At 37.1% G+C, this 19,472-nt stretch overlaps 1 protein-coding gene across 6 annotated transcripts in view; it reads left to right on the plus strand.

Moving 5' to 3' along the window:
• The window catches only part of PCMTD1 (protein-L-isoaspartate (D-aspartate) O-methyltransferase domain containing 1), a 43,009-nt gene that overhangs the window by 15,032 nt on the left and 8,505 nt on the right, over positions 1–19,472 (plus strand). For 4 of the 6 annotated variants that reach the window (XM_036437565.2, XM_036437566.2, XM_036437567.1 and 1 more), the window contains exons 2-3: positions 1,033–1,467; positions 9,266–9,368. In XM_036437565.2, the coding sequence (XP_036293458.1) occupies positions 1,161–1,467; positions 9,266–9,368 (410 nt within the window). In that variant the 5' untranslated portion in view covers positions 1,033–1,160. Of the gene's footprint in view, positions 1–1,032; positions 1,468–9,259; positions 9,369–15,287; positions 15,479–19,472 lie in introns of those variants that run through there. The other 2 variants (XM_036437570.2, XM_036437571.1) reach the window with 2 other exon arrangements.

Consider the following 19,472-nt stretch of genomic DNA (forward strand, 5'->3'; position numbering starts at 1 on the left):
TTCCAGAAGACGATGACATGATTATCATTGAATAAATGAGTAAATTCTTGATACTGTAGGTTTCACAGTTTGTCTGGTTTGTGTTGACAGCTACTGTACTACCGTACCGTATACAGGTAATAAATTTCCTTTATTTTCATTTAACAATAAATGTGTACCGTATTCTTCTTTATGGAAAAATAAGACATCCCCTGAAAATAAGACCTAGCGCATCTTTGGGAGCAAAAATTAATATAAGACACTGTCTTATTTTCGAGGAAACGATAAAATGTGTGTTCTAGTGCTTAAACTATTAAGGTTGTTAATAAAATTTATTGTCTTATTTATCATGACAACATTTACCAGACAAAACACTTTTTTATACACATACATACTTTAAAAATGTAGGTCTGTTTATACAGTTTGTAAGTAGCTGTTTGGGTACAATATTCTTTGTGTTGTCATTATTAATTTATGTGGTACATTTGGGAATTGTTAGCAAATTTCTAAGTTTAGGATTTTAAATTAATCCATGCATATTAGATTAGACTGCAGTCCTCTGAAGGAGGCTGCAGGGGCTGGTGAGTAAAAGCGTGGTTTCTGGAGTCTGAAAGACCTGGGACTGTGCCCAGCAGGGTCTCCCATACTGAGCAGCACTGTCTGGTATGGCAGCTACTGGCCACACATAGCTATTAAGCACATCACATGTGGTATGACTGACTGAACTTAAATTGCATTTAACTTTAATTAATTTAGGTCTAGGTAGCCACATGTGACTGGTGGCTACCATATTGGGTCTCATAGTATGAGGAGACTTAACTTTGCTGTGTTCCAAACTCCCCACCTGTTCAGATGAGGCCATACTTAAAACTACCTTTTGTAGATGTTGTAAGAACAAGTACATGAATGTACTTAAGGAGCTTTACACTGTACCTGGAATAGAATATGTCCTTGAGAAATGGTAGTTAGTTATAATAATGATATATTTAATAAACTGGACTGACTTTCCGTTTGAGCATTAATTTAAACCTGTCTATTTTTATTCCCTTTCAGGATTAACTTACTTTTGGAAATCAAGTGCAATAATAAGAGGAAAACAAACTGTACCGCACATTATTTGAAGCCATTTCTGCTATAATTTTATTACATTTTGAAATTTATGGTTTGACTTGAATGCTGTCATGGGAGGAGCGGTGAGCGCCGGGGAAGATAACGATGACTTAATCGATAACTTGAAAGAAGCTCAGTATATCCGCACGGAAAGAGTGGAGCAGGCCTTCCGAGCCATTGACCGCGGCGATTACTACCTGGAAGGCTACAGGGACAACGCTTACAAAGACCTGGCCTGGAAGCACGGGAACATACACCTGTCGGCGCCGTGCATTTACTCTGAAGTCATGGAAGCACTGAAACTTCAGCCAGGATTGTCTTTCCTTAACCTGGGGAGTGGAACCGGCTATCTAAGTACAATGGTGGGCTTAATTTTAGGTAATTTATTTTTGTAAAATTCTTCTTTCAAAAGTAAGCTAAGTGTGTATGACTGTGTGTGTTTGTCAGGGTCTGTAACTTCGTTAGTGTACAGTATATGTTTGAATGTTTATGCTCCAAGTAGCTGACTTCCTTCAATGGGAGCACAAAGTAATAGTAAACTTTGCTTAGTCCCGGCGTGGACACTCACGTTAGCTTCTGCATCCAGTCCTAGACTTCAAGAGCTCTCAGAATTGTTTTCCAACCCCCAGTCATTGTCTGTACTTAAAACGGAACAGTTGGTAGGCAGGAGTCTGAGGAGTATAAAGTAACTTATTTCAGGTAAAGTGTTCTGACTGCGGGCATCGAGTTTGATAGTTATCATTTTCAAGGGCATGGTGCCAGGTTTTTGTTAAAGACACAGGAGTATGTGGGATCCAGAGGATGTGGCACTGGCAGACAGAGCAGAGGATGGGAAATACACCGCAGAAGAGAGAAGTACCTGTCATTAAGGATTCAGCCTGCCTTCAGTAACTGCCTGTGCTGCCAGGTGTTGTTTCTGGTGTGAGTACCCAGCAGCGATCAAAAGGGACAGATAGCTCTGTCTGGGAGAAGTGTATCGGGTGCTTACTACGAGGGCTAATAGATTTCCGTGTCTATTGGAGAGTTAAACTGAAGCACAGAAGTTACATATCTTGCCTAAAGTCACATCGCTAGGAGGTGGCAGATGGAAAATATGGAACTGGGTGGAAATCGCGTGGCTAGAGGAAAATCTATTAGGACATTATGGTGTTGGATGGAGAACGAACACCCATGAGTTTTACTAAGCCACCTAGTATTTCCTGAGAGCTGCTGTGAGGCAAGAATTAGGCGGAGCATGAAGGCCCATAACACAGCCTCTTGCCCTTGAATTCACAGGCTTGGGGGGAGAGAAGGGGAGAGGAGAGACAAAACCAGCACTTCTCATCCAATGGGCTATGTGCTGTAGTTGAAGTGTATTATTGTATGCCCAAATATTAGGGATAAGACTGGTTTACCATTTGCTCTAAAGGGATGGGGAATCATTGCAAGATTTTAACTAGAGAATCTCTGATTACACTGTAGCAGGGGTAGGGAACACCCGGCCCATGGGCCCTTAAGGCCCTTGAAATCATTTGGTCTGGCCCTGCCAAGGCATCAGGGGTGAGATAATTAAGTGTTTGACCCAAATATAGCAGGCTAATTTTTAAGTTGAAAATTTTGTAATATGATGTTATAAATATCCAAATGGCCCGTGGTGGAAAAAGTTTCCCCACCCCTGCTAGGGTAACCAGGTTCCAGTCCTTGTTGATCCCTGCAAGCATCATCATCAACCATGTTCTTTTTTCCCCCCAAAGTATCCCCGTTTGAACAATAAATTATGTGGTCACATATGACATTTAAGGCATTCTTAGTCCTGAAATTTTCCTTTCCTACACACTGGCTCACTCTTTAATTTCTTAATCATGGAACCGGCAATCTATTTAATTTTTTTAAAAATAGAGCATTTTCCTCCCACAATTGATCTTTTGATAAGTAATAATTCCTCAAAAGTGTAGCAAATAATTAAGTTTTACCGAGAAAGAAATTTAGCAGCTCCCATGAGACAGGAGTTCCTCTGCAGGTTGGAACGCCAGGCATCTCGCTCTTGTATCTGGTGCCTCTTTGGCAAAGGGACCTCTGGGCTTTGAGACAGTCTCCAAATCAAAGCAAGTGAGTGGGGAGAGCAGGTAGGTTTCTTTTCAAAAGTTGCCTTTGAATCAGCGCATTTCTTGGCCAGCTCTGGCAACTTTAGGCTGGAGTCCAGGCCTCACGCCATGTCTTGCCAGCCTCAGAGTAGCTGTTACCCTGTCTTCCACTTCTCCAACCCTGTAGACCGGTTTCTGCTGAAGGAGGTCGGTCTAGCCAGAGGCCTGGCTGGGGAGAAAGGGGAGGGACTAGTAACCCTGCCAGCAGTGAGGTGGCTCTCAAACTCCCTTTCTTAGTCCCGGTCTCCCAAGAGATTAGATACCTGTGACCAGGTGCATTTGTAGGGTAACCTCACACTTCATTGTATCTGGAATGCCTTTCAGTCCATACCACAGAGCAGTGTGGGGAAGCAGACCCCGGTGTAAATGAGCCACAACGCACTAGGTGTTTTCCTCCTGTTACAAGTCTCCAGGGAGCCAAGAGTCTTTAGTTACATGTATGACTACAGTTACTAGATAATCTAAGCCTTACTGTGTGTGATCCTGCACAGTTAAGACCAAGATACAGCTTCTCTCCTTTGGATGGGAAATAGTTTATTTTATTTTTTTTAATATATTTTATTGATTTTGTACAGAGAGGAAGGGAGAGAGACAGAGAGCTAAAAACATCGATGAGAGAGAGTCATCAATCAGCTGCCTCCTGCACACCCCCCACCGGGGATATACCCGCAACCAAGGTACATGCCCTTGACCGGAATCGAACCCGGGACCCTTCAGTCCCCAAGCCGATGCTCTATCCATTGAGCCAAACCGATCTCGGCGGGAAATAGTTTATTTTGCAAGAAAGATAAAATAAAAAACATCTTAAAGAAGGAAAGGGAGAAAGAATAGAGTCTGTAAAACTATGATTCCAGCTAATAAATATTAGATCTGTCCAACTTCTGAGGAAGTTTTATTTTTTTTTAAACCGTCTCCCTTTTTTGGTTTGTATTTTGAGAGCATTTGAGTCAAGGAAGGGAGGACTCATCCCTAAAAGTCACTCAGAACTAGACCCACAAAAGGGTGCCGTGTGCTCCCGTAATTGTGTGAGTGCGGTGAACCGGAGGTGGCTGTGTTGCTTCACAGTGACCTTGTTAACAGAGTCCTCTCCTTATTAAGTAACTGTAACACCCTGGCTCTCAGCCACGCTGCTCTCCCAGTCACAAGACGCGATGACAGGTGCACTGCAGAGGGAGAGCAGGGCATCTGTGCTGTGATGATGCAGATGGGAAAGATACTCCTGAGGAGTTTCCATGAGCATCCAGAAACACACCTGTAAAGGACAGGCTATCATCTTCAGAGAGCTTTTGTTACTGCGTGTGGGAAAGGAAGGTTTATCTTAAGGAAATTTCTTGTGATTGGAGTTCGTTTAAAGCAGTTATTCATAAATTCATATTTGCCCCAGTCCTAGAGAATGGATCATCTCATTTTGACAGCTTGTTGAGTTTCAAGTCGAAGATAAATTCTTCTTGTTTCCACTCTCTTCTCATTAAGAGTCTGCCTAGCCCTAACCGGTTTGGCTCAGTGTATGGAGTGCTGGGGTCCATCGGACTCAAGGGTCCCGGGTTCGATTCGGTCAAGGGCATGTACCTTGGTTGTGGGCACATACCCAGTGGGGAGTTTGCAGGAGGCAGCTGATCGATGTTTCTCGTCGATGTTTCTGACTATCTCTCTCCTTTCCTCTCTGTAAAAAAATCAATAAAATACGTATATATAGAACTAGGAATTTCACAAAGATTCTTGTTTTTAATTGATTCTCTCAGTACTATCTGATCATACCTAGGGAATCCCCTTGCAAAATAGGATACAAGAAAAGAACCTTGCCAAGTCCTCTGCTTTCCCAGAGTTGAGTTAAATATCAGAACTGTGATGGCAAATTATTCTGATAATCTTTCTGATTCGGGTAGGTATGCTTCTTCTTTATTTTGATCTATTTTGCTTAGGGATTCGCTATAATATCAAGGTTCATCCAGCTTAATGATTTTCTTAATCTCTTTCCCTAGTTGCCGAGTTAGTAATAGGAATGAGTGTGGAGAGACTGCCTGAATCTTTCCAACACTGAATATTTCACTGCCTCTGCACTATCATACTAGTCCTAAAGGTGAAACACTTAATAAGCTTTGTGCTTAACAGGAAACTTATTGCCAACATATGTAAATACCAACAACTGCTGTATTGTCCAAAAGAGCTAATTAGTTAAGCTATATGTTGCCATCATGTTTGATCTCTCTACTTTTTCTCTTTATATCAGGGCAGAGATCTCAAATACTCGCGTTTTTGCTTTCACTTTAGCCCCACTCAATTCAGTGAGCTTTAGTAAAATTTGCAGAATTGTGCAAGCATTACTATAATCCAGTTTGATTGATATTTCAACTTTTTTTTTTTTGTTAATCCTCACCTGAGGATATTTTTTCATTGATTTTTAGGGAGAGTGGAAGAGTAAGGGAAAGACGAGAGAGAAACATCAATGTGAGAGAAACACATCGATTGGTTGCATCCTGCACGAGCCCTGACTAGGGCTCTGGGTGGGAAGGAGCTTGCAACAAAGGTATGTGCCCTTGGCCAGAATTGAACCCAGGACCCTTTGGTCCACAGGCCAACGTCTATCTACTGAGCCAAACTGCTAGGACAGTATTTCAACATTTTAGACATTTAGTTTATATAGGGGTTTGAGTCCATCTCTGGTCCTTTAACACTTTCAGATTTTGTGTAATAATTTCTAAGATTCAAGTGTAATAAAGATAGCACTTTATACTATATACTAGTATAAAAGCCTAAGCGACTGTTATGACCAAATAACTGGTTGACTGGTTACTATGATGTGCACTGACCACCAGGGTGCAGATGTTCAACATAGGAGCTGCCCCCGGGTGGTCAGTGTGTTCCCACAGTCAACCTCTTGTGGTCCCTTCCCCCTGGCTGGCCAGCCCCAATCGAGCCCCAATCCCCAGCCCGATTGGCCCAATCTGGACTGGGTGAGACAGGCCCAGATGGGCCCTGATCGCTGGCCAGTTGAGGCACCGCACCTGTGCACGAATTTGTGCATCGGCCTCTAGCTCTAATATGAAATCAGGGTTGAGAACCATATGTAGGTTATGGTTTGGCTTCCACAACTAACAAGTTCAGTATACAAGGAGAAGGGCACACATGTTAAGTCTTAACGATGCGTACCCATCTTGTACTGTATAGCATATGAAGCACTTTTACATAATTTACATGCTTTTCTCAGGGCCCATTTTATACTGTGTGGGAAAGACTTCAAATGCTAAGTGACTGATCTCAGATTATGCAGCTGTTAAGTGGCGGAACCAAGGTTGGACACTAGACATCTGCCCTTAAATTCACTTTCTCACCACCCACAGTGTTCAGATTTGAGTCCTCCATGGCAGTGGTGGATCTTGAATTAGTTCATCTTTAGAGCTCTGCTAGTTTCATGTTAGGAAGTACTTTTTGCTTGTAGCCGCGTTCTGCAAATTAGCTTGACAATTCTAAAGGTACTGATGACTGCATCCCAGTGTCGAACACAGCTCTCAGATTTCTTCTTATATAGACGTCTTCCTAGTGAAGACATCTGCCATGCACATCACACTCATACAGTCTTTCGGGGTACTTAGAGTAGGGGGAACCAGGGCATTTTGGGTGGTATGGGGTCAGCATAGATGTAAATAAGGAATGTTGATGGACACTTCATACCTATACCTAATAATTATTGACCTTCATGTATAAGCCTTGATTATTGGCTAACTGGTAGGTGATAAATGAGTTAGATTAGATCCAACCACTATAAAAGAAAAACAGTCACTAGATTTTATTATATTGGTATTTTATTATATTGGTTATTACTCTTAATAAACAGGCTATTGCCAGCCTTAAAAATCATTTCTAACATATAAGATACCTAGATTTTTCTAATAAGTATATTGTCATAATAAACTTTGACTTCTGTAATGTTTCTATTTTCTCTTTAGTATTTAGCCATTAAAGATATAGTGGTCACCTGTTACAAGTCTTATTTTTTAAAATATGTCTTACAAAAATTAAGCATTTATTATTTCTTAGGAAAATATCTCACATTGACAAATACAGAATAACATTGGAATTTATTGAATACAAAGTCAAGTTTATGCTTCATCTGTTAGATAATGTTAGAAAATGTTAACACTTTTTTTGGATATGGCTTCATTGTTTTCTATTGACAGCTTGTACCTTTCTATTAGAATTATTTTATGTTTACTTTAAAATCTTTTACCTTTTTTCTCTTTGACTCGTGCTTTTTAAAAAATATTTTTTAATTGATTTCAGAGAGGAAGGGAGAGGGAGAGAGAAATAGAAATATCAATAGTGAGAGAGAATCATTGATCGGCTGCCTCCTGCACACCCCCTACTGTGGATGGAGCCTGAAACCCAGCTATGCATCCTGACCAGGACTCGAACCCTGACCAGGTTCATGGGTTGATGCTCAACCAGTGAGCCATACTGGCCAGGCAGAATCAGTTTTGTTTTTTTAAATAATCTAATGCAATATGATAAAAATATAGTAGGTTAGCCGAAACCGGTTTGGCTCAGTGGTAGAGCATACGTCTGCGGACTGAAAGGTCCCAGGTTCGATTCTGATCAGGGGTATGTACGTTGGTTGTGGGCACATCCCCGGCAGCTGGGGTCAATGTTTCTCTCTCATCGACGTTTCTAGCTCTCTCTATCTCTCTCTTCCTCTCTGTAAAAAATCAATAAAATATATTTAAATAAAAAAATATATATAGTAGGTTAAAGCATTATCTTGATCTGATTTGGGTTCTAAGATAGCTTATGAACATTTTGGTTTAATTTTTATAGTTTAGGTAGTTTCTAGATCACAAACCACTTTTTAGGGCCTTCTAAACATTCAAGCATGATAATTGGTGACTGATTTTTTATTGTTATTTTAACATTTTAGTATATATTGTATTTTTAATGACAGTCAGTAGGGTGCACATCCAGTTAAGTAGTTCCTATGATAGATATAAGGTACAGTACACACGTCTATATAAGATAGAAAAAATAAATAGCACATACACAAATACAAGATTACACTTTCTCCTAGGAGACCAATCTCTAAACTAATATAATGAATGTAGAGTAGAAAACCTGATTGGCTCAATTTCAGAAGTTTGAAAATAGCTGGTTTAATCAGATGGATTTGGGGACTGTGGATCAGGCAGCATGCGCAGTAACAGTGGCCTGTGAGATGTGAATCCAGTTAAGTCATGTTGTCAGTAAGCTGGTAACCAGGGGCGGGAAGGGAGCCATCCCCAAATCTTCAGCGGCTGAGAAAGCCCTCCCACTTTCCTAATTCCTGGAATGTTACTCATCCTTGGCTTTCCTTAAAAAGATATACCAAGTCAGAAATGGGAAGTGGGGCACAGGAGAGGAAAATCTGCTCTGTAGAGAGTTGACTTTGATGGTCACATTCTGCTAGCCCAGTGGTTGGCAAACTCATTAGTCACAGAGCCAAGTATCAACAGTACGACGATTGAAATGTCTTTGGAGAGCCACATTTTTTAAACTTAAACTTCTCCTAACGCCACTTCTTCAAAATAGACTGGCCCAGGCCGTGGTATTTTGTGGAAGAGCCACACTCAAGGGGCCAAAGAGCCGCATGTGGCTCACGAGCCACGGTTTGCTGACCACTGTACTAGACAATGAGAGCTCCAGAAGACAGAATGTGGTCTTGGCCCTTGAAGTTAGCAGTCACTGGGTAGTGGTTGGATCCTGGGAGATATGTTTATAGTATCTAATAGCCCGTGGTTTTGAGATTTTAGAATCACTACATTTTTAACCATTGATGAACTTTAAACTTCGTATAGTATCTGACTTTGTCAGTATTATCTTGACAGATAAGCATTATTTTGTTGTTGTTGTTTTAATTAAGACAGTATAAATTCGGAGATTGTCATGTAGCTTTTTAAATCTGTGGCTAACAGATATTCACATATTTCAAGCCCGCTTTTAAGTGTTCCTGTGACAAATGAGCAGAAATTAAGCTCTGTAATGACTTATCATTTATTTTTTAAGTAAAAATGCTGCTACGATTGCAGGTCCTTTTGGAATAAATCATGGGATTGAGCTTCATTCAGATGTGGTGGAATATGCCAAGGAAAAACTGGAGAGCTTCATCAAAAATAGTGATAGCTTTGATAAGTAAGTATTTACATCTGTAGTTTTGGTTTTAAAGCACTTATAAATAGATATGTAACATGTCTGTTCCTCAATAGTATTTATTGACCCTAAATTGTTCCCATTGAAGGCAGCAAACGTCAATGTGGTATAAAATGAGAAAAAAATTAACATAAAAATTATTCTGTGATATAACTTTCATTCCTTGTAAATCTATAGTAAGTTATAAATAAATAACTTATTTTTTAATATGATGCATCTGTCACTTATTAATAAGCTAACTATCATTCATTAAACATAATGCAAGCCCCATTTCTAAAGATTCAGAGATGCTTGGATTAGAATACTTCTCTGGAACTAGTTTTATACTTTTGGGATAGTAATTTAGTAGTTCTGCCCTCTTTCATTGTCACACAAGGATGACACCTGTTAGCATACAAGGGACTTAAAAATATTCCATTACTTGGTAATATATCTAGAGGGAACTACGATAGAAACACATTGATCTATCTTGTGATAGGGTAGTGTTTGAGAGATTTGTTTATAAAACCATTATTTGGAGCTCATACTTTCCCTTTGAAGAAACACTGGTCTTTCCTTCTTCAGCTGACAGGGAAGTCTGTTGGGTGCGTAATATTTCTAACATTCAGTGATGATAATTCCATGGACCGAGGGCTTCTTATGCTGAAGTACCAACTCTGAAATTATGTAAAATTTGGAGGGCATTTATTTTTCCCAACCAGTCATATTTTCAGAGAACATTTAAAAGGATAGAAATCACAAACTTGCAACTTAGTCCTTTTATACAACCAAGTTTTAATGCAAAACCATTCAGAGTTCCAACTCGCCTTGTTGGGAGTAGGCCTGACCATGACCCTGGAGGTGAGAAACTTGGTGAAGTCTGAATCAGAGCTGAGAGCTCTTTCCTAGCGTGTAGGCTTGGGAACAGTGCCAAAAAGGAAGCCAAGAAGGCCCTGTGCATGTCTGCTGGGAGTGTATTTTTCTTCCTTGTCCCTTTCTCTGCCCCTCTTCCTGCTTACCCTGGCCCTTGTCTTTCATTCCCCTTTGCCATTGCCACTTTTGAAGAGGCACTGATTTTTGTTGAAGAACAGAAAACTGATATTCTTCAGTAAAATCCTCAGTGTTGTCGAGGGAAGGGGAGGGTTTGTGTCTACTTAGATGTGGTTGTAACTGTTATCCAAGACCACAGTCAGGCAAGCTTGGGAGAATTTGAAAGTGCTCAGAGTTTATCTTGTTCTATAATTCATTCAGTGGCTTTAAGCAAGCCACTTGAATTTTCTGCATCAATTTGCTGAATGCCATCCTTTAAATTATTTATACTCGCCTTTATAAATGAACATTTAATTCATATTTTGAATTATTTTTCAAGTGCTTACCGTGTTGGTTCATATTCTGTTTCCGAGAATAACATATTGTTAGCAACAAAATAGTTTTTTTTAGCCCAAGTAATTTTATTGTATAAGAAATTGATGTTCAATTTTAGCATCCTGTTGTATTTCTGTCTTATGAATAGATTAGTAGCATGTTAAGTGCTTAAAATGTGGATATTTTAAGTAGTTCCTATTAAAATTTATATCATTTATTGAAACATATCATTTATTAGAACTTACTTTAAACTTACTGAACTTTTATTGATGTATGATTTTTTTTGTTTTGATACTGAAACTGTATATACCTTAGGTCGGACCTTTTGAATACATTTGAACTTAAAAAATATAAAAGTAATGTTAGTAAAAGTAAATGTTTAAGGTCTATTATAAGGTCGTTGTGTGATAGTAGTACATTTATTTTATGTATCAATATATCGATATAATGACACAGATAATGCAATTATTAAACAAGAGGAACAAACTTCAGGAAGTATCTTGAATCACTGAAGCATCTCTGTACAAGTATTTTTGGAGCTCAGCTGTCAAGTGGGTGTGCTTCTAGGAAACAGTAAAATGTCATTATTTAAAGCATTTTTGTGTTGATGTAATTTAAATAGCAAATAATCTGTAACACAGATAAGTTTGATGATTATATATATTGAAGAGTCTCAATTTTTAAAATTTTTCTAAAACTGTATTCGTGTGTGTGTGTGTGTGTGTGTGTGTGTGTGTGTATTATATATTTGGCTAATATGCAAAGTGCTCCCTGGGGAGTTTGCCCGAGACACCGGGAGTTCGATTGCTAGCTATGACATGCACTGACCACCAGGGCTGGTACGAAATGAAGGAAGTTCCTGGCTGGCAGCCAGCAGCTGGGGAAGGGAGGCCCTGGCTGGCAGCTGGAAGGCCCCGATAGGCCCTGATCTCTGGCCAGGCCTAGGGATCCTATCTGTGCACAAATTTCGTGCCCAGGGCCTCTAGTGTAATTATATTGTAAAATGATCAAATTTCCTTGGCTGTATTTCATATTATTGCAGTATGTAAATTTGTTATATATAAAATGATGAGTCATAAAATGTGAAATGACTGATCTAAATGTCTCTTTTTAATTTCTAAATGTCTAGTTCTTTTAATTGAAATAACCAGTAAGATTTTATAGTTGTTACTGAAGTGTTACAACTAATTTTTAAAACTGATTCTTATAGTAATTAACTGGTCTGAAAAAAATAGTTCCAGAAATATCTATTCTAGAACTGGTTTTCAGAGAGCATTCTGAAATATTAGTTAAGCATTTTAGATTATAAAATTATCTTGCCTATAAAGAGCAGTAGGACCCTAACCAGCTTGACTCAGGGGATAGAGCGTCAACCTGTAGAATGAAGGGTCCCAGGTTTGATTCCGGTCAAGGGCATGTACCTTGGTTGCAGGCACATCCTCAGTGGGGTGTGTGCAGGAGGCAGCTCATCGATGTTTCTCTCTCATCTATGTTTGTAGCTCTCTATCCTTTCCCCTTCCTCTCTGTAAAATCAATAAAATATATATATATTTTTTAAAGCAAAAAGAGCAATGGGTACTGGGAAAATATTTCATTTTGCATAAGACAGTAAGTGGTTGGAAATTAAATAATCAAGAGTTGCTGAGTCATTCATTGGCTTTTTTTATATCACTTGATTTCAGGGACAGAAATTATAAAGTAGTTTTCTTTTAGTGTTTGATGATTTCCGTCTAATTTTTCTTGATGTTTATGGATAATACTTATTTTAAATTTAAAAAAGTTGTTACACAAAGTGCTTTTAAAAATCTGATTTCTAAGCAGTTTCATATATTTATTTGTATCATTAAAATACATATTTTAATTTAAATAATATAAGGTAACTCGAGAAATTGATTGCTATTTATACATTCCTTAGTACACATGATTCAATTATATGTAACATGGAGAATAGCCATCTCAAACATAATAGTCTTCCAATCTTGTTTACCCTGGTTTGGATCAGTTCCTTTTTTGAAAGTATTGTCATGTCATGATTTAAACCAACTATTTAAAGTTTTCTTACATATGTCGTTTGGAATCCATAGTGAACTTTCAAATATAGTAGGTGAGGGGGGAAAATTGATGAGCTGCTCAACATTACAGTATATAATGTCAGATGACCTTTTGAAAGATACAAATGTGTGTTTTTGTGTGTGCTATTTTATAAAACAAGCTAGGTTTCTTATTCTTCACAGTAGTATTCCTTCTTTTAAAAACTTTTAACATTATGATGCATGTACTGTCAAACTTGTTTCCTATGCTTTAGACCTGTAGCAGCAGATGAAATAACTTGGAGAAACTACTCTGAATTTACTGTACTTGGAGATGGGAGAAATGGGGGTGCGTTCTTGTATGGTTTATTCCTTTGCTCTACCTAACAGTATTCCTTTGCAATACTGTTCTAAAACTGACATTTGATTCCAAGGATCCTCTAAAACATTGGCAGAATTTTTCAGTAAAGGACCAGGTAAATGTAAATATTTTGGGGTTTCCTGGGTTAAATGGTCTCTGTTGCAACTGATCAACGCTGCTATCATGGAGCAAAAGCAGCCAGAGACACTTCGTGAACAAATGGGCACAGGGTGTTCTCCGTGTGCCTTGTGCCCTTGAGTTGGCTCCAGCCCCCGGTGACCTTCTGAATGAGTGATGGCCACAATGCCCTGTGGCACACCGATCCTGCAGATTTCCTCCTGTGGCTTATGGTACAGTCAGTCCATCTCAGATTCAGTCTGCTGCCTGTTATTTTCTCAGATTATTGTCTTTCCCAAAGCACCTGCCTTCTCGTGACATGCATGCAGTACGACAGCTTGTCATTTTGCCTCCATGTTTCAGGCTTGATTTGCTCTGAGACCTCCCTGTTCATCTTTGGGGTGGTCCAGGGTATCTCGTACAGACTTCATGTATAAAAACAAGCAGCCGGCAGGATTTGGACTGCTACCCATAGTTTGTGATCCCCATTCTACTCTTCATACAAACTTTCTAGAACATTTTATTTAGCCCTCTGTGATCTAGACAAGTCTTTGGGTCTAGCCCTTAGTTGTCTGGCTTTCATGAGAGAAGGAGAAGATTGGGAAAGGTCCGATGATATGAATCAGTTTTGTGCATGCGCAGTAAGCAAAATCATCTCTCCAGGTGTGGTTAATTGGAAGAGTAAGTCAATTAAAGGAGCCTGAGCAGTAAACCTTTACCCTAGAAATACTTTGCAAGTGAGTTAGGAATTGGTATAGCATTTATTTATAGCCTCACATATATTCATATAATATGTAAACATGTATATGTAGTTCACTGGCTTCAGAGAGTGCATGCTTTGGGATGTGCCATTTCCCTATAAGACAGTAGTTCCTATGTTGTGAATTACTATTGGGGGCAGAGATGAGCAGAAGAGGCAATGTGTGCCTCAAATTTGGTTGAGGCGTAAGTTTTAAATTAATGTCAGAGCTAGTATAGTATTTTATTATGGGAAATGTAATTGATATATGGCAGTGTGTGTCATAATTTTCAGTGATAGGGATTTATTTTCCCTGTGCTCTGATTTGCTTTGGAAAATTAGAGACTTCTATATTTTGCCAACTTTATCACTAGAGTAGTCCTGATTAGTCTTGAAGAGAATTATAATATACTTGAAGTGGTTTCACTATCTAGAAATACATATTAATAGTATTTCAAAATATTTCTCAGATATTTGAAGATTTTTATGTGCCAATGTCCAGATAATAGTTTCATTATTATTACAGGTTGTAAACAAAAATTTTAATCATGACAAGCATTCATATGGTGAGACAGAGATTCTTAAAAATAGTCCTTATGGCTGTTAGTGATATATTTTAACAGAAGTTAAATGGCATGGGGAAAAGTTTAATGGCTTCAAATACATTATTAGGAGAAAAATAATGTTGAAATACATGAAGATTTACTTTTGTATGAGGTACTTGTCATATTTCCTATAAAATCTTCAGAGATTTTTATTTTTATTTTCCTAAGCCTTCAGTCGATGAAAAATGATTGTATTTACCTTTAATACTTTGCTTTACATAATGCTTAAATTATTCTGAGGTGATTTTGATGCATTTGGAAGGGAAACATTGAAAAGCTAAAATCATTAGTCTAAATTTATTTTTTAATTCAGTAGCTTCATTTTTTATTGTAAGAGGTTCTGAATGGTTTAACAGCATGTGGAGATCAAAAGATTAACATATCCCTGAGTTTCCTTCACAATGGAAAGCTCTGCTGTTTCATCTTACTGAATGAAATGGTTATAGCCCTTACAACGCAAAATGTATACTTGGACAAAGTGTTTTATAAAAGAGAAGTCTCTAGGATTTGTTTGGCAGCTTGTTTTGGATGAGGTCTGAGAACAAGGTAGGATTTTCCCCCCGTGGCCTTGAAATCCTTGATTCCATTGAAAAAGAGTCTGAAATTTCAATGACAGCATCCTGTGGCACATATAAACTAGGTGTGCAAATTGTCAGCCCCACTCAACAGTGTATTGAAGGGGAATGTTGTTTTTTCTACTCTCAGTCAGCTCCTAGACCTAGACTATCCGTCTAAGAGGGAAGCTGCAGGGCAAGGCTAGGTCACCCCGATCTCCCAGCAGCTTATCAAAAGAATTATATGGGCACGTTGGCAAGGTCCCTGCTGTGAACGGAATCATCTGTCATCTCAAGAGGAAGATATTCCAACATGCACCTGTACAGAAAACCACCGCCAAGGTAAGTGATTAGCATCCTGGTGTTATTTTGAGCAATTGTTCATGTTGTAAACCAACATATATGTGTTCTCTGTTTTCTTACAAATGATTTTTATTGTACAAATTAGTAAGAGTATGTCAGATATGTTTTCCTCTCTGCATAAGAGAGTAAAAAACAGTAATTAATATTTAAATCAATAAATAAGTCTAAAGTAAGTGAATTTGTAGTTGTTAACATACATTTCAGAATTATTTTTTATACAGATAACATTGTTGGAGATATAATTTAGTGTAATTTAGGAGTGTAAGTCATTTTTATCTGGGGAATTGTTTTGGAAATGTTCTTCGAAGAATAAAAATGATTGCTGCTTTTCATTTCAATAACATAAAATTTTAATGAAGTTTCCTAAATCAAACATAAAAACTAGGGAAAGAATGCATGAACCATACTTTTATGAGTAAAATTATAACCAAATAGAAATATTTTGATAGACCTCTTGCCATTTTTTTTCTTTCTTTTTTTTTAAGGTTTCATTTAGTGTGTAATTACTGTGAAAAGATTGAATTTGAATTTTCTCTCTTTTTTTTAGCTTAGCTTTTATATATAAATCTATAAATAGTATAGTACTCTTTTCTAATGAACTGAAAACTTCTAGTTAGTTTATTGCTATAGTCTTCCAGATTATATGGAAAATGTATTGGTGATTTAAATGTCCTTTACCTGTAGAGGCCAATGGAATCTTAAGGTAAGATGTAGCTTTCAGAAGATAGTAAGAGCCTAAGGAAGAAAATGTTTTCTTTATTTTTCTTCTCTACATTGGAAGAATTAATAGGATTTGCAATTTACTCAATAACATGCCATCATTTACGTCTGAAAGTAATAATTTATTCTTTACATATATGATACGAATATGTGCTATGGATATGAGCATATTTATAAACCTTTGCCTGAAAATTTTTCATCATAGACTTTGGAAAAAATATTATTAGCTCAATTAGTGTGACTTCATTTACATGAAATGCTATTATCAAAGTCATAATTTTAGTATCAGAATACAAAATATCTTAAGTATTAGCCTCAAGTATATACCTAGTCAGAAATATACAACTCATCTATAAGTTTTTTTTATTAGGAAAGATGATCAATAGTTTATTAATATATGAAAAAATATGTAAATATAGGCAATTTGAAAGTTGTTTTCTTTATTATAATAATATGAAGGGTTCTGGTATTTAGTGGAAAAGGTCATAGTTGTAAGTATAATAAATAATCCCCAAATAGGATACTCTGGCAGACATTTTCTTTATAATTATTAAATTGGTAGTTATAACCTTTTTGTAATGTGTTTGGTATGTGAATTCACTATTATGTTCTAGATTTTTTAATATAATAAAAATATTATGCTTTTCTCCCCAATTTTACTTTGTCCTTCAAGTTTTAATATTTTATATCTAGAAATAGTTCAATCCTTTTGAAATATTGGCTCAAGTTCAACTAAACTTTCAAATTTAAGTATTCTCGTAAAGGAAATTAATATAAATATGTCACATAAAAGTGTAAAGACCCCATATGCATGTTAGAAGTATATGTTCCATTTGCACTAAAGGAAATTATTTATAAATTTAGAGATCTGTTTTTTCTCCAATGATCCTTTGTAATACTTTCTACATTGAAGCAAATATACTTGTTCTCATCTGATTACAAGGGGAAAGCATCAAATTGTCTCCTAGGATAAGGGTGGCTTATTTAAGATCTTAAGAAAGGCTCCTAAAAAGTGCTTTTCAGTTATATAGAACAGCTGACTTATTCATAGAAGGAAAGAGTTTATTTTATTATTTGAGTTTTGCTTTTTAAATTTTTTTGGCATTTTTGGAAAAAACACACATGCATTCTGAAGCATTTAAGCTACAGTTATTTATAGTAACAAATTTAGTAAAAGAACTATCATATTGACAGAGAGAGTGCCATAGGCACTTATTTTTTTACCTTTTTTTAAATTTTTTTAATTTATTTTTTAAAATCTGGGCAAGTTTCTCTTCTAGTCCTGAGTTTTTTGTGATTAGTACATTTAATTTGTCAACTTGGGGTTCATATTCAAAGTTGGTGGGTAGAAAGTTGACAAAATATTTACCGTATTTTTCGGACCATAAGACGCTCCGGACCATAAGACGCACCAGTTTTTAGAGAAGGGAAATGAAGAAAAAAAGATTCTGAAACAAATAGTGTCCTAAAATATTTCATGTGCATTAAAACCCAACATCACAGTCATAAACACATGTAATCAACTCTGTAAAGTAAACAGCAGCATTTAGAACCATTTTAGAGCCGGGCAAGCACACAGAGACCACACAGAGCCGGGCAAGTAAAAAAACTTTTTTTTTAAAGTATATGTGTAGGCTATGTTTGGACCATAAGACGCAGGGACTTTTTCCCCCCACTTCTGGGGGGGAAAAAGTGCGTCTTATGGTCCGAAAAATACGGTATGTTTCTTATATGGTTTGCTTAGTAAATGTTGTAAGTACTGGAATAGGTCATGAGATACAATTAATTCAGAAGAAATATTCAAAGACAGCAGAAACACCAGGAGAATATTTCAAAGGCATGATTGTGTTAAGGAGAAAGTCTTTGATGCTTCTCTATTTGTACGTGATAAGTAGGACAGTTGCTGAAATTTATGTGGTTATTGAAATATATCTGTCGTATAAATACACACCTGAATATAAGATATATATTGATATATTTTACTTTTTCTGTATTGAATCTTTGAAATCTCAGGTTAATTTTATTCTTGCACCTCAGTATGGACTAGCCAGCCACACTCTAGGGCTCAGTATCCACATGGTGCTAGTGGCTACTCTTGTGGGTATTGTGTCTAGATTGTCCTGTCTCATTTTTAACATCATGGCTTCTCATTTCACAGGGAATCTTTCTGTACTTCCCCAGGCCTGTTGGTTTCCTCTCATCCTCAGTCCTGTAGAACCATATTTCTTTGCTTTCAGAGCACTTACCATCGTTGTAAATTAATCTTTAGTCAGACAGTTTGATGCCTGTCTCTTCCACAAATACAGGAATGGATGTTTCCATTGTATTTCCAGTCTTTATACAAGCTCAATAAGTAGAATTTGACATAATGAATTTTGTTGATTACTATCAGGTAACTATAAGAGTCACAAATTTAATTTTAGACCAAGCACTAAAATCTTGCTAATTAATTTTGCTGGGATGATAATGTATAAAATATCACTAATATGAGAAATGGTTTTAATTATAAGTTGTTCACGTGTAAGGATATTTTTCTAGATGATAGCTCACATTTTTTAAATAGTAGGAAGCTTTTAAAACAGACTTAATGGTAAAACTTAATGGTAAAAGACTCAAATTTTTATTTAAGTCTTATGGTCATATTCATGTTGAAAATTGACTGACTTAAATTATTATAAAAGTAAATATTTAAAATGAAGATTTTAGATAAATTTCATGAAAATAGTCTAACTTTTTAAGAATGCTTACTATGAGTCTGATAAAATAATTAAACCACCTGATCCACAATACTTAATTACTTGAAAGCCAACAAATAATATACAAATTATATTTTGGCCATATTTTAGATAATCATAGGTTGTAACATAGTCTTGAATATAAAAGAGAAAGTAAACATGGTCCCTATTGTAGCTAAATTTACACTGTTGTGTGTGCTATGCAAGTGGAAAACGAGGTACTCTTGAAGAGTTGGATAAGATTTCATTGCAAAGCTAATATTTGAACTGTATCTCGAAGGGATTGTAGGCATTTATCAAAGGAACAGCACAGATACAGTGTTTCAAAAACACTTTATAATAGTTCCTCTAAGCAGTTAGAAGCAAATAATTCAACATAGTCCGTGTGGGTAGGGCAGAGCCCGGAAATGATTCTGAAGGACAGCTTGACAGTGGCGTCACACAGAGCCCACATGGCATCCTCAGGAGCTTGAGCCTCTCCCGCCTGCCCTGCAGGCGGCAAAACAGTGGAAGAGGGA

Source organism: Pipistrellus kuhlii, unplaced genomic scaffold (assembly GCF_014108245.1).
Source record: "Pipistrellus kuhlii isolate mPipKuh1 unplaced genomic scaffold, mPipKuh1.p scaffold_m20_p_14, whole genome shotgun sequence".
NCBI lineage: Eukaryota > Metazoa > Chordata > Mammalia > Chiroptera > Vespertilionidae > Pipistrellus > Pipistrellus kuhlii.